The 13,313-nt window shown below is 40.0% G+C and overlaps 1 protein-coding gene and 1 pseudogene across 1 annotated transcript; both read right to left on the reverse strand.

Annotated features, from left to right (window-relative positions):
- Positions 1–202: 202 nt before the first annotated feature.
- LOC126625501 (probable 2-oxoglutarate-dependent dioxygenase AOP1) lies at positions 203–1,928 on the reverse strand (annotated as a pseudogene).
- Positions 1,929–7,026: 5,098 nt separating this feature from the next.
- Positions 7,027–8,082, reverse strand: LOC126625502 (uncharacterized). Its single transcript, XM_050294578.1, has one exon. The coding sequence runs from the start codon at positions 8,080–8,082 to the stop codon at positions 7,027–7,029; it is 1,056 nt and encodes a 351-aa protein (XP_050150535.1).
- Between the last annotated feature and the right edge of the window lie 5,231 nt (positions 8,083–13,313).

A 13,313-nucleotide genomic window follows, 5' to 3' on the forward strand; every position in this document is an offset into this window, starting at 1 on the left:
ACTTCATTTGCCCTAAGCCAATCACTAGTACACATTAGTGCCTCTACCATTTTAGGAGTCAAGGATGCCCTAAAAGGGGCTACAACCCTCCTCCCTAGGCTAAATGCATTTTCACTAGTAACGGTAGAAGTGGGGATTGTAAAGATATCTTTGGCTAATTGTGAAAGAATTGAGAACTCTTTTGTGTTTAATTTCCACCAACTCAAGAGATCAAAGCCACCAACAACAATGCTAATATAAGGAGCGGCAAAGTACTTATCAACTTCATTGGATATCTCCAAAAGGCGTTGCTCCCTCCTTTCTTTATAAGCTCCTTCATCATTTTAATTTTGTTCTCATCACCCCCACAAGCTTGAATTATGAACTCCTCATTTAGTTCTACATCTTTCAATAGAGCCCCAATGGTAGTAGAAGAACCCCTCCTATGCTCATTATACAAATCAAGCAAGCAATGAAATATTATAAATATGTGTTAATATAATTATATATTATACAATTATATATTGTGTTATATTTTTGGTACGGTACGGTAATACCGTAGTAACGGTATCCATTACCAATACCGTACTATAAAATTTCCGTATGGTACAATACCGTACCATTACCGATTAGCACAAAATCGATATGGTACGGTTGACACGGTAATTTGGTAAAAAAATCCACCCCTAGTTGAGGTATGAATATATTTCAAGAGAGACGACATGCATGTTTAATCATTGAACAATAAAAAATGCGGAATGCTACAAATCCTCGTGAATTTGCAACACATTTGAGATTATCATATTCCCAACCAAACATGTATGTGGCTTTATTCAATAGTAAAATGCATTGATCAAACTCCACACAATTGCTAGACAACGACGGCGCCCTCAAATCTCCAATTTTCTTTCTATAGCTGTGACTGGTTTACTGTTTTATATCTTCGTCAACAAGTTCCTCAAGTGTATTTGTTTCCCCTACCTTCATAGCAAACAACCCAATTGAGTCTTGGTTCATCATTTCCCTTCGTGTTGACTCTATGATTGCCGGGTCGTACTCTGTCTTTACTTCAAACCTAAACGAACAAAAGGAAATTAGAGCACTCAAACGTACTCTAACAAAAACTAGAATCTCTACTAGTTTTTGTTCATCAATTCAGACGTTGTGGCATACCTAAAATACATTGCCAGCCACGAATAGGAATGATGAAGGTACATTAGGAATTAGGATCAAACATTATCCACTCATCACCCCTTGTGTTTACTTTTAGACCTTTGAGATTTTGGTGGAGAATGGTGGAAAAGCTCTTGTCTGTATGACTCACTGGCCCCTCATCAGTTCTAACCATCTTGGGTTCTTTGTATTTTGCAAACTATATGAAGTAAGAAGTCTATTGAATGTGATTGTCATGTACTTCTCTACACCATAGTTTTCAAATACCATCCTCGTCACGGCTTGATCTGGCTTACGCATCACATTTGCATAAACATCTGTATTATTACTGGCCAACAAATAACAAAAGAATATTAGCATAAGATGAAGATGAAAACTATATCTTATCAAATGTAGATAAAGTTATGTATATTCATACCAAAATTGGTCGTTTCCCTCAGGCCAAAAGAGTTGTGCGAACTTCTGAGTTTCTTCAATGTTTGTAGGGTTATTAACCCCCAAACCTTCATGACTATGTTATAAGTGAAATGGCCACAGTAGGGATTTCCTTCGTATCGGTTTTTGGGTTTGAGCTCACTAGGGGCATCAAACAAGTCCTTCACTGCAGCAAAGATGTTGTTTTGAAGCTCCGAGTAAACATAGTTGGGCATTATTGCCTCAAAACAACCAAGTTCTTCGAGTGCACGACATACATCGTTGCAGATTGAGAGCCAAGAACTTATCCCTGGCTTCAAGCAGTCCTCTTTGGAGAAATCTATGACTGGAAGTTTGGCCATTATTTGCTTGTAAACTCATGCAACCAAATGTTTTCCTTCTGACTAGCTAGGAAGTTTTGAGGGATCTAAAGGGTAAACTTAGAGTGAGTAATGTAACATACGAAAAGATGAAGGATTTTATAGGGTTTTTCCTTTTTGTGGGGCAATAGGCGAATAAAAAATGCAATTCTAGACTTTTCAAGAGTACCAAGTTTGCTGGTGTGCAAAAATCCTTAATTTTCTTTGGTGCTAATACCCCACATTCTGTTCACCATGAGCTGTGAACAATCCTCAGTATGACTCAAGTATTTGATCCTGGGCTTTATTTGGGTATCCCTACAATTTGGGGAAGATCTAAAAAAGCTGCACTTGCTTTCGTTAAAGAAAGGGTCTTGGCTAAAATATAGGGTGGAAACAGTCATTTCTATCTCAAGCAGGTCGGAAAGTGTTGATTAAAGCGGTAGTCCAAGCTATTCTAGCCTATCCAATGAACTTGTTCCAGTTCCCGGATACACTTTGTCGGGAAATTGATTCAACTGTTGCTCGTTTCTAGTGGGGCCAAAAAGAGGGGGAACGGAAAATTCATTGGGTGAACTGGGAGACTTTGGGGGTGGCAAAATGTGAGGGTGGAATGGGGTTTAGGAATCTCAGTGAATTTAACTTGGCTCTTCTAGGGAAGTAGTGTTAGCGACTAATAAACGAACCCAACTCTCTTTGGGCTCAAGTTATCAAAGGGCGGTATTTCCCTAACTGCTCGTTAATGGAGGCGAAGCGTGGGAGTAGGGCCTCTTGGGCTTGGTCGAGCCTCTTGGCTAGAAGAGACGTGATTGCAGCGGGTTCACATTGGCAAATCATGGGTGGGGGTCAGACTATGTTGCGTAGGGATCGTTAGATTCCGTTGTTAATTCGGGGACACCCAACCCCTGATTCTAATCAATTGGTTTCCTTAATCAGTCAAGTGTCCCGTTGTTGGAAGATCAATGCAATTAGTGATGACATTTCGATGGGTGACCAAGCAGCAATCCTTGACACTGTTATCGGTGACAAGGAGAGGCAAGATAAGCTCATCTAACCCGCAGATCGACGAGGAAGGTATACGGTAAAATCGAGGTACCACTGAGTACATAATCAAGCACACCACAACCAATCTCATAAGCCATCTTCGTCAATGTTTATCAACACCTCTGTGTGGAAAGCCATCTGGAGGTTAGACATCCCACCGAAAATAAAAAATTTCCTTTGGAGGGTTCTCAATAATGCTATTGCCACCAAACTCAAGTTATAAACGTTGTGGGTCTTCTCCGATATGCCCTTTCTGCAATCTCCAGGAGGAATCGATTAAACATGTATTGTTATTAAGCCTATGGATAGATGGTGTTTGGTTTGGTGGTCCGTTGGTTATCGAGTTCAGAGAAATTCCATAACCACAGTCTATGTTTAGTTTGAGCACTTGTTGAATGGGGCCGCTGGAAGCATTGATGAATGAATGCAATCCTTGGTCCACGTTGCCTTCACATGCTGGAATATTTGGAAGTCTCGGTGCAATGTTATCGTTAATCATAAGCTTCAATCTCCTCACCAAACCTTACATGTTACCTCTTGTGCTCTTGCTTCTTTCTTGAGTGCGCAAGTTCTGGGGGAAACCGTGGGGTTACTAATGATCATGCTCCTGATAATACGTGGTCCCCTCCACCTGGTGACACAGTAAAGATATACGTGGACACAAGTTAGAGGGATAATGGTAATCTGGGGTATATTGGAGTGGTGGTGCAAGATTCTAATTCTAGATGTCTAGTTATTTGGAGAAGAGCAATCAGGGCGATAAGTTGTGTAGCGGTGGAAGCTCTCAGCATGTTTGAGGGGTGCCTTATAGCCCAACAACACGGGTTCACAAAGTTTGTCGTGGAATTTGATTTGAATGAGGTAATCTCGTGGTTGAACGTGTGTATCGAGAACGGTTGCTGGGAGGCTTTCCCTTCTCTGTGCAAGATTCAATAGTTAGGGGAGTCCTTCCATGCATGTGTCTGGTCTTGGGTCCTAACATTGGCAAATAAAGTGACAGATTACGTAGCATCGCACTTTGTAGGGAGATGTGCAACTTGGTTTGGGTCGATCGGCCCCCATCTTCGTTTGTGAGAATTTTGAACAATGACGATCTCCCTTGTCCCCTTAGTTAGTTTTCTAGTGGTTGTAAGGGGTTGGCATTGTCTGTTTCAATGTCTTTCCTACTTCCCTTATTTCCATTTATGTTTCCTTGTTGCTTACCCTGAGTGGCTTTCTTTGTTCTCCTGGCTTCAGCCCTGGCAATGAAATATTTCCAGTTCTAAAAAAATAAAAAATAATAATAATAAAAAAATAAAAAATAAAATAAAATAAAAAGAAGTTTGTTGGTGTGCTCTATCAGAAGGTCAAGTGGTTCCTAATTTTTGGTAAAATCAAGTAGCCTTGGATCTCTAGTAAGGCTGGTTCGGATCGGGTTTCTATCCAAAAGCCAATTTTGAAAATTGAACTGAAAAATTTCGAGACGGGAACTTTAAATCCGAAAATCGAACGGAAATTTCAGGAATTTTCGAACTTCAAGAATGCCAATATTGTTTTGGTTTTTTTGTTCTAATTGGAAATTGGAAATTCGAATTTAAAATCCCTAATCCCAAATTCGAATTCAAAATCTCAATCCCCAGTTCAAATTTAAAATCCCTAAAATTTCAAATTTCTAATCCCCAATTTCAGAGTCCTTAATCCCTAAATCGAATTCAAAATCCCAATCCTAATTTTAATTGAAATCAGAAACCCCAGTCCCCAATTTCAGAGCTAATCCCCAATTCGAATTCAAAATCACAATACCTAATTTACCACTTGTATTACGATACATGGATGGTTGATATTAAATCTTAACCAACCTGACGGACCAAATAATTCATACACCTTAATTTAAGAATATGTAAATATATTATCAGTTCGATTCAAGATTACCAAACGAAACCATTTGTGAGACCAATTCCCGTATCAAACTTTTCGGGATCTGTTTTGGGTACCCAACGTTGTAGAATTTTAAATTCATGCCTTTTTCGGTTTGATTTCGGTACGGAATTGATGCGGTTCAGGATATTCGGTATATTTTTCCGACCCCCGTAACCTTGGTTGGCGGCCATGGGATAACTCTCCCATTTCTTAATTTCACCATGTCTCAGTTCATTGGACGCCAATAAACTTTTTAAACACGTAATGCAATTACCACACCACAAAAACTAAATATCATTTCTCAATTTCACCAAGTCAAGATTCATTAGACAGGGAAAATACTTTTTAAACACGAAAAAGCACATAAATTAAATATCCATACCATTTCCCTATATAGAACTACATAGAAAACTCTCTTCTAATGAAGACGATGCATGATTAGGAGAAATTTTTCAGTGTACCGAGAACACGGTTTGGTACACCAAGTGTTATAATATAAGCGATTATAAAAAAGAAAATTCAAATATTCAACCACTTATATTATGACACTTGATATATCAAACTATGTTTAGAAGATTTGATTTGGAAAATGGGATTTGAATTTTTTATTTTTTACAAGAAGCCAAAGAGTGATATTTCACTTTTATAGTACAAACCGATATAGAAGTGTCAGTTAGATACATTGTTTTAGTGACAAAACATTAATGTAGAAATAAACTCCTAAACGGTTACTAAAAACTCTACCAACACAAATTTGTTACAAAGACAGTAGAAGGCAGACCCACGTAGTGGGGTGCAGTCGGAGGAGGGGCTTTGGGGAGTAAAAATATCAACTATGTACGTATCACTAGCATTTACTCTTATTTAAATAAAATCTTAGTACTACGATAAAAATTTGTAGAAATAACTATTTAATTTTAGTGTAACCTGTAGTTAGCGAAACTTATTCGGTTCAAGTTTAATTGTTTTTCAAGTTAATTTCATCCTTTTTTTTCTAAAAATAATAGTCTTCGGGCAAACTAATTAGGGTAATTGTATTTTTGACTTGGTGTGTGTTACACACATTTGTAACGCTATAGATTCCTCCTTACATTGAAGAAACGTAAAATACAATGGGAAATGTTGAAAAATAGTTAATTTTAAAGGTACCAATTGAATTTTAACCATGTTTTTTAAACTTTTTATAATGTTAACAAAAAACTCAAGTAAAAGGTCTTAATTACCCTTAAGAATATTGTTGACATAAATTCTCTTTTTTTTTGAGAAAACACTGTTGCTATCACTTCACATTCTAGAACCCAACACAAAACCCAAAAAAAAGGAAAACCTTGTATCCAAACAGCAAGTCACAGAAACACACACACAGAGAGTCCAATTTTAAACGAAGCACTCTTTCCCGTCACTTCACATTGCAGAAACCACCACAAAACCCAAAAAAAAGGAAACCCTGAATCAAAACTACAACTAACACACTCACACACAGACAAACATGATCATATAGAATTCCAGATAAAGGAGGCTTATGAAATCTCTTTGAAAATTTCTTAATTTTTTTGCAAGCCAAACACGAAAGGTAGTGTTGGGTACCATTCATTCATGTTCTTTCGATTCAATGACATACATGTGCCCAGTGGCAAAGTCAGGATTTCTCGAGGGGAGGGGTGAACTTAAAAGAGTACAAGGTTAAAGAAAAATGGCAACAACTACATTTTTTTATATAGTAATGTCTTCCATAATTAATCAATACAAACAAATTACAATTGTTGTTGACGAGGTTTCATGTCATGAAAACGTCGCATATAAGCTCATTATCAACATCTCTCTCAATGTAAACAACTATGCTATCGCTCAACCATTGATCTCCCATTTTGTTACGCAATGGTGTTTTTACAATCTTCATAGCAGAAAAAGCTCTCTCCACCGAAGCTGTTGCAACCGGTAACACCAAAATCAATGTAAGAAGCTTGTACACTAACTTATAGCTTTCACACCTCCCGGTCTTCACTAACTCTTTTGCAAGATCCCTAATTATTCTCAATGATGAAAACTCTCTATGCATCTTCATATCATGAAGGTAATTGTCAAGTTGAATTGGAAGATTCATGAGGTTCATACGATCAAAATCTTAAGGATAAAGTTGGGCTAAGAGAACAATTTTTTATTTGTCAAAAAATGCAAAATTATTCACCGGACTCAAACATGCCATACAAAGAAGCAACTCGGTGTTTACCTCATTGAAGCGATCAATCAATTCCTTTAGTTGCAAAACAAGGACTTGAAAATAGAGGTCCACACAATAGTAATGGAAGTTTGTGGTTTTTGGAGCTTTATGCCTTGATTTTCCAGGTACAAAATGCAAATCCTCCTTGTTAGGAATGATAATATCATGCTCCTCACAAAACCTTTCTACATCAAGAAACAAGTTCCCAAAGTCATTATCTTTCAAGGATTGTAGTCTTTGCTTGCATACTTCCACTAACGCCATCGCATTCACAATATCTTGATCTTTCTTTTGCAATGCTTGTGATAACTCATTAGTAATTCCCAATATAAGTCTCATCAAGAAAAGGTGAAACGCAAAATCAAAAGTTTGTATGTCTTTGAATAACCTAGTTGTTTCACCAAGATTATCTTGGTTACGATCACTTTTAATCCATTCAACCACCTCTACCACGTCTTCAAACATAACAATAACACTAACTATAGTACCATAATGCGAGTTCCACCGTGTATCACATGGACACATGAGACTACTTTCTTGATTTAACCCTTTACTCGTTTCAAGATTACCAAGATCAAGAACTTTCTGTATTTGTTCTTGTTGTTTCTCTATAAATGCATCATGACGCTTGCATGATGATCCAATAAGATTCACCAAACTACTAGCATTGACGAAGAAATTGGCAACATCCTCATTTTCCTTTGCCACAAATACAAGAGCTAGTTGGAGTTGGTGTGCAAAACAATGAATATAAAATGCTTGAGGGTATTTGTTCAAAATCTTTGTTTTAAGACCATTTAACTTACCTATCATATTACTAACTCCATCATAGCATGGTCCTCGTAACTTGGACATACTCAAATTTGTTGTAGCAAACAATCCCTCAATGGCATCTTCAAGTGAGCTACTAGTTGTAGAGGAGACATGTTGAACATCCAAAAACTTTTCAATTGCTTCTCTTGTTTTGTTCACATAACGCAATACCACTGCCATTTGCTTTTTAGTGGAAGCATCACGTGATCCATCAACCAAGAGAGAAAAAATGTACCTTCCATATCTTTAGTGATTGCATTAATAGTTTCACTAGCACAAGCACGAACAAGATCATTTTGAATATCGGAAGAAGTATAATTGAGATTCTTGGGTGCATTCTCAAACACAACCTTCCTAACTTTCTCATTATGATCAGCAAGAAATTGCATAAGCTCTATATAATTACCCCTATTGCTCGATTTCAAAGATTCATTGTGCCCACGAAAAGCCAAAACCTGTCGCAACAACCATCTTATGCAATCAAGTGCTCCACTCAGTAAAGTGTGATAATTAACGCGAGCTTCATCAATTTGCTTGATCACAAATGTTTCAATGTGTTGTTTTTGTGTCATCAAGTCTTTAGCTTGTTGCATAACTTTATTATGAAGACTTCCAACACCTCTCTCATGCACTTGAAAATTTCCGAGTCATTTCCTCCAATTTGTAAACCTTTTTTCAATGAAGATATCTATTGATGCACAAAACCGGAGGTCTTGGTACAACATAAATCTGACTGTGAATCTGCAATAAATGTAAATGACACAAGATGTATCGTGGTTCACCCCAAGGTTTGAGCTACGTCCACACTGATTATATTTCTAAGAGAGAGAAAGCTCTAAGAGTGAGAGCTTTGAGAGTGAAAGCTTTGAGAGAATGTGAGGAGCCTTAGGAATTGGCCTCTCCTAATTGTGAGGGTGAGGGGTCCTTTTATAGAATAAGGACTCCTCACTTATTACATATTTGCCCATTCCTTTATCACATAATTACATTTAAGTCCCTCGAGTATTTATACGAGATCTAAATACGAGGCCTTAAATATGGTATAAACAGTAGTCCCCCAAGTCTTCAGTCAAGAGAGTCTTTTGGTTGGAGACTTGAAATTCAGTCCATATGTGGGCTGAAGTAACTAGATGTTGTCTTGAACTGATGTTCGATATGAGGCGGTGCTCAATCTGAAATGATGCTCTACTAGAAATAGCATATGATGCGAGGCTGCTCGGCTCGTGGCTTATGTTGCCTTGGTTGGCTCGGCTTGTGGCGTTAAAGGTGAGAAAGTCCCTTTTATAGAATAAGGGTTCGCTCCTCAATACATAAATGATGGGTTAGAATTGATGCTCGCGGCGAGGCAGTTGCTCAGTAGGCGGCGAGGCGGTTGCTCAGTAGGCAGCGATGCTCTCTAATGGTGGTGAGGGGATCCCTTTTATAGAATAAGGGTTTGCTCCTCAATACATACGTGATGGGTTATGAGTGATGCTCACGGTGAGGTGGTTGCTCAGCTGGCAGCGTTGCTCTCTAATGAAGGTGAGGGAGTCCATTTTATAGAATAAGGGTTCGCTCCTCAATACATAAATGATGGGCTAGAGTTGATGCTCGCAGTGAGGCGGTTGCTCAGTGGGCGGCGATGCTCTCTAATGGTGGTGAGGGAGTCCCTTTTATAGAATAAGGGCTCGTTCCTCAATACATATGTAATGGGCTAGAGTTGATGCTCGTGGCGAGGCGGTTGCTCAGTAGGCGGCGATGCTATCTAATGGTGGTGAGGGAGTCCTTTTTATAGAATAAGAGCTCGCTCCTCAATACATAAGTGATAGGCTAAAGTTGATGCTCGCGGCGAGGTGATTGCTCAGTAGGCGGCGATGCTCTCTAATGGTGGTGAGGGACTCCCTTTTATAGAATAAGGGCTCGCTCCTCAATATATAAATGATGGGCTAAAGTCCCCCAAGTATTTTTCATGAGTGCTCTCTAATGAAAGTGAGGGAGTCCCTTTTATAGAACAAGGGCTCGCTCCTCAGTACATAAATAATGGGTTAAGTCCCCCAAGTATTTTTCATGAGGCCCAGTTGAGGCCCAATATATGGTGTATAGTGTAGTCCCCCAAGTCTTTGGTCAATAGAGTCTGTTGGCTGAAGACTTCAAATTGAATCCATGTATGGCCGAAGTGGTAGTTGTTCGGAGGCGGTATTTGTATACCCTGCATTGAAGCTTTGTAGGTGAAGCTTTGCAAGTGAAGCTTTGAAGCTGGAGCTCTGTAAATGAAGCTTTTGAAGCTAGAGCTTTTGTAAATGAAGCTTTTGAAGCTAGAGCTCTGTAAATGAAGCTTTTGAAGCTAGAGTTACTGTAAATGAAGCTTTTGAAGCTAGAGCTTGTAAATGAAGCTTGTGAAGCTAGAGCTCTGTAAATGAAGCTTTTGAAGCTGATTGACATGAGTGATGCTCATGAATGTTTATGTTGATTGACATGAGTGATGCTCATGAATGTTGACATAAATGATGTTCATGAATGTTGACATGAATGATGATCATGAATGTTTATGTATGATTGTCATGAGTGATGCTCATGAATGTTTATGTATGAATGACATGAGTAATGCTCATGTATAATTTGGAGTACTGGGTGTACTTTTGATCACCTGGTTGGTGACATGAAGGAGACTACGGATTGTAATTTCATCACCTGGTTGGTGGCATGAATGGATGGTTGCCAAATGATTTTGGAGTACGGGTTATGCATTTCATCACCTGGCTGGTGGCATAAGTGGCTAGTTGCCAAATGATATTAGAGTACGGGTTGTACATTTCATCACCTGGTTGGTGGTAATAACGGCAGGTTGTCGAATAATTTTGGAGTACTAGGCGTACTTTTGGTCACCTGGTTGGTGCTATTTTGGGCTTATGGGCATTCGCCTTCCGCAACATGCCAGCCCATTTATTTTGGACATTTTTTTTAACCCTCTGATGGGGTTTATACAGATGTCTCCGAAAGATAATAAAAATAAATTACATTATTCTGGTGGGATGTTTATTTCTTGCTTTTGCTTGTGTTTTTCTGCTGCACTTTCTTTATGTCTGTCTGTGCGCTGTTGTCATGCATGTGCACCTAATTAATCTTTACAGTGTCTCTGCGCCGAGAGGAATGAGTAGAAACAGTGGAGTCATATCATAGACCCAATTGCACCAAAAGCTGTAGCTTCATCGTCACCTCCACGTGAAGCCCACCCTTTATAATAATTTCCATCTTTTTGAAAACCCAGCATCTTCCAATGCTGCATAGGCTGCATCAATCTGAGCATCGAGCATATTATCTTCCACTTTACATTTTCGAAACCTTTATTTAATCCACTGCTCCTTCTACAGCCACCTGTATTGATCTGAATACTCATCATTATCAGTATATGAACCGATCCATTCTCACTCCTCCTTTTTCTTTTTCTTTTTTCTGCGTAGATGTGGATGAAAACAGGCCTGATCCCTTTTTCTTTTTCTCTTTTCATTGCTTTTTTGACATGTGAGCACATGATTACTCCACTTGCAAATGCTAGAACAATCATCCGCGCCATTCTCAGTGTCCCCAGCGTGTGTGGGAGACGCCGAAGCCACCAAGGGGGTTTTCTCGTCCGACCCAAACTCATCCTTGCGACTGAATGCCCAGATGCGCCACTGCTAGGTGCTTGAAAGTCCCTTGCTTCTAGCTTGCTCATGTTGCTCCTCACCAACGATTAGAGGCAAGCTCAAGGATGATGACTTTTCCGAAGAATCAGCATCCATTGAGAGAGAGAGAAAACGAAAGCCGCGATGGTTTTGAAGGAACATGTCGACTGCATGGGTGAAGCCGATACTCTTCACCTACCACTTAGTAAATTGTTAAATTTAGGAAGAAAGAAAAAGATAACCATAGCAGCAATAGAGAGCAGCGCAGCAGCCCTTCCAGAAGCCATTACCATTTGACTTGGTTTCTACTGGAACGACGTTTTGGGGTTCATCTCTCGTCGGGTAGCCGGCAGGTGGTGAAGCTTGTACATGATATGGTCTCGGTGCAGCGGAGGAAGCTGGTGCGGGGTATGCTACTGCTGTCGTAGCAGAACTCATCTTGCAAGTCGCCCGGGGATGCAGGACTTATCCTAGAAAAATGAAGAACACCGAGACTCAGAGTGAGAATACCATCACTATGGTTTTGAGTCACAAAGTATCTATTATTGCCTGAGAACTCTGTTTGAGCTGAATACACAGTTTTCTTCTCCAGCAATGGTGGAATTCAGGCGTCCAGCTGCCCAACCATTGTTCACTGAACGAACGTCACCGCTCCCTTCATTTGGTTTCCCCTACTCCGGAAGACCCTTCACCTTTCTCTCATTAATTCTCTTCGGCTTCATCTTTTCCCTGGGGTACGGGTTTGGGTTCGGAATCCGATGGTATTCGATATGACTCATTGATCCAATAGAAGCCAGGGATGGAAAGCATGGCTCTGGATAAGGTCTGGCCGCACTAGACTATCACGGCCTGTCGCCATCCCCTATGTGCGCATAATCCTCATGAAAATATCACGGACTATCACGGACTATCACGGCTAGTGAATGTATTTTTCGACTTCTAGAGAGAGAGAGAGAGAAATAGTGTGTGAGAGAGGTTGGACCAGTGGTCAAAGGAGGATGGTGGGCAGTCATTTTTCATACGACTTTTCATCAGGCGGAGATTCATTCCCCGTATGCAACATCCTTTCGAGCAATTTATCTGCGGCCTCTGTCTTTCTGGCCCAGTGCATGGCCTTGAGGACGAGATTAAACGACGCCATGTTAGGTTCTAGGTTTTGCGACATGGCCTGAAATCGGGCGTTCAGGGACTGGTTGAGGAACTCGATGGGAAGTGGCGACTGACCCATGGGCGAGTTGGGTGAAACTTTCTTCATTGGTTCAAGAATAATGAGACTACCATTAGATGCCTTGCAATCTGAGCTGCATCAGAGATCGTAGATGAGTCGACTCGATGACTCGGTGGCTTTACGATCAGCTTCTGCTTGAGCAAAGGTCGGGTCGGTGAAGATGGGCTTGGGGATAGGCAGTAGCCCGAGCTTGAATGACTCGCGGCGCGGGTGAATCAGGAGGGCCATATCCTTGGCTGAAGACGATGTCGTTGTGGGCTCAATTGGGTCGTTTATGGCTTCTTTTCCCAGAAAGCAGCAAAACGCAGAGTTTTTGTGTAGACCGATTTGTGAGTTGCAAATCTTCCAGAAATGAATAGAGAGAGAGAGAGAGAAAAAAGGGTTTTTGGACGGTTTTTTGCAGATTCAAGGTGGAGTGTGGTGAGGTCTCACGGTGGTGAGATAAACAAAATGAAGGAGAACCGACATAGCTTTTTGTGTTGATTCCTACAGACGGCGCCAAATGTTGATGCACAAAACCGGAGGTCTTGGTACAACGT

The sequence above is a fragment of the Malus sylvestris genome, chromosome 6, assembly GCF_916048215.2.
Source record: "Malus sylvestris chromosome 6, drMalSylv7.2, whole genome shotgun sequence".
Lineage (NCBI taxonomy): Eukaryota > Viridiplantae > Streptophyta > Magnoliopsida > Rosales > Rosaceae > Malus > Malus sylvestris.

What these genes read in the sequence shown, in the direction of transcription:
- LOC126625502 (XM_050294578.1), bottom strand. Translation starts at nt 8,082, where the DNA reads ATGGCAGTGGTATTGCGTTATGTGAACAAAACAAGAGAAGCAATTGAA.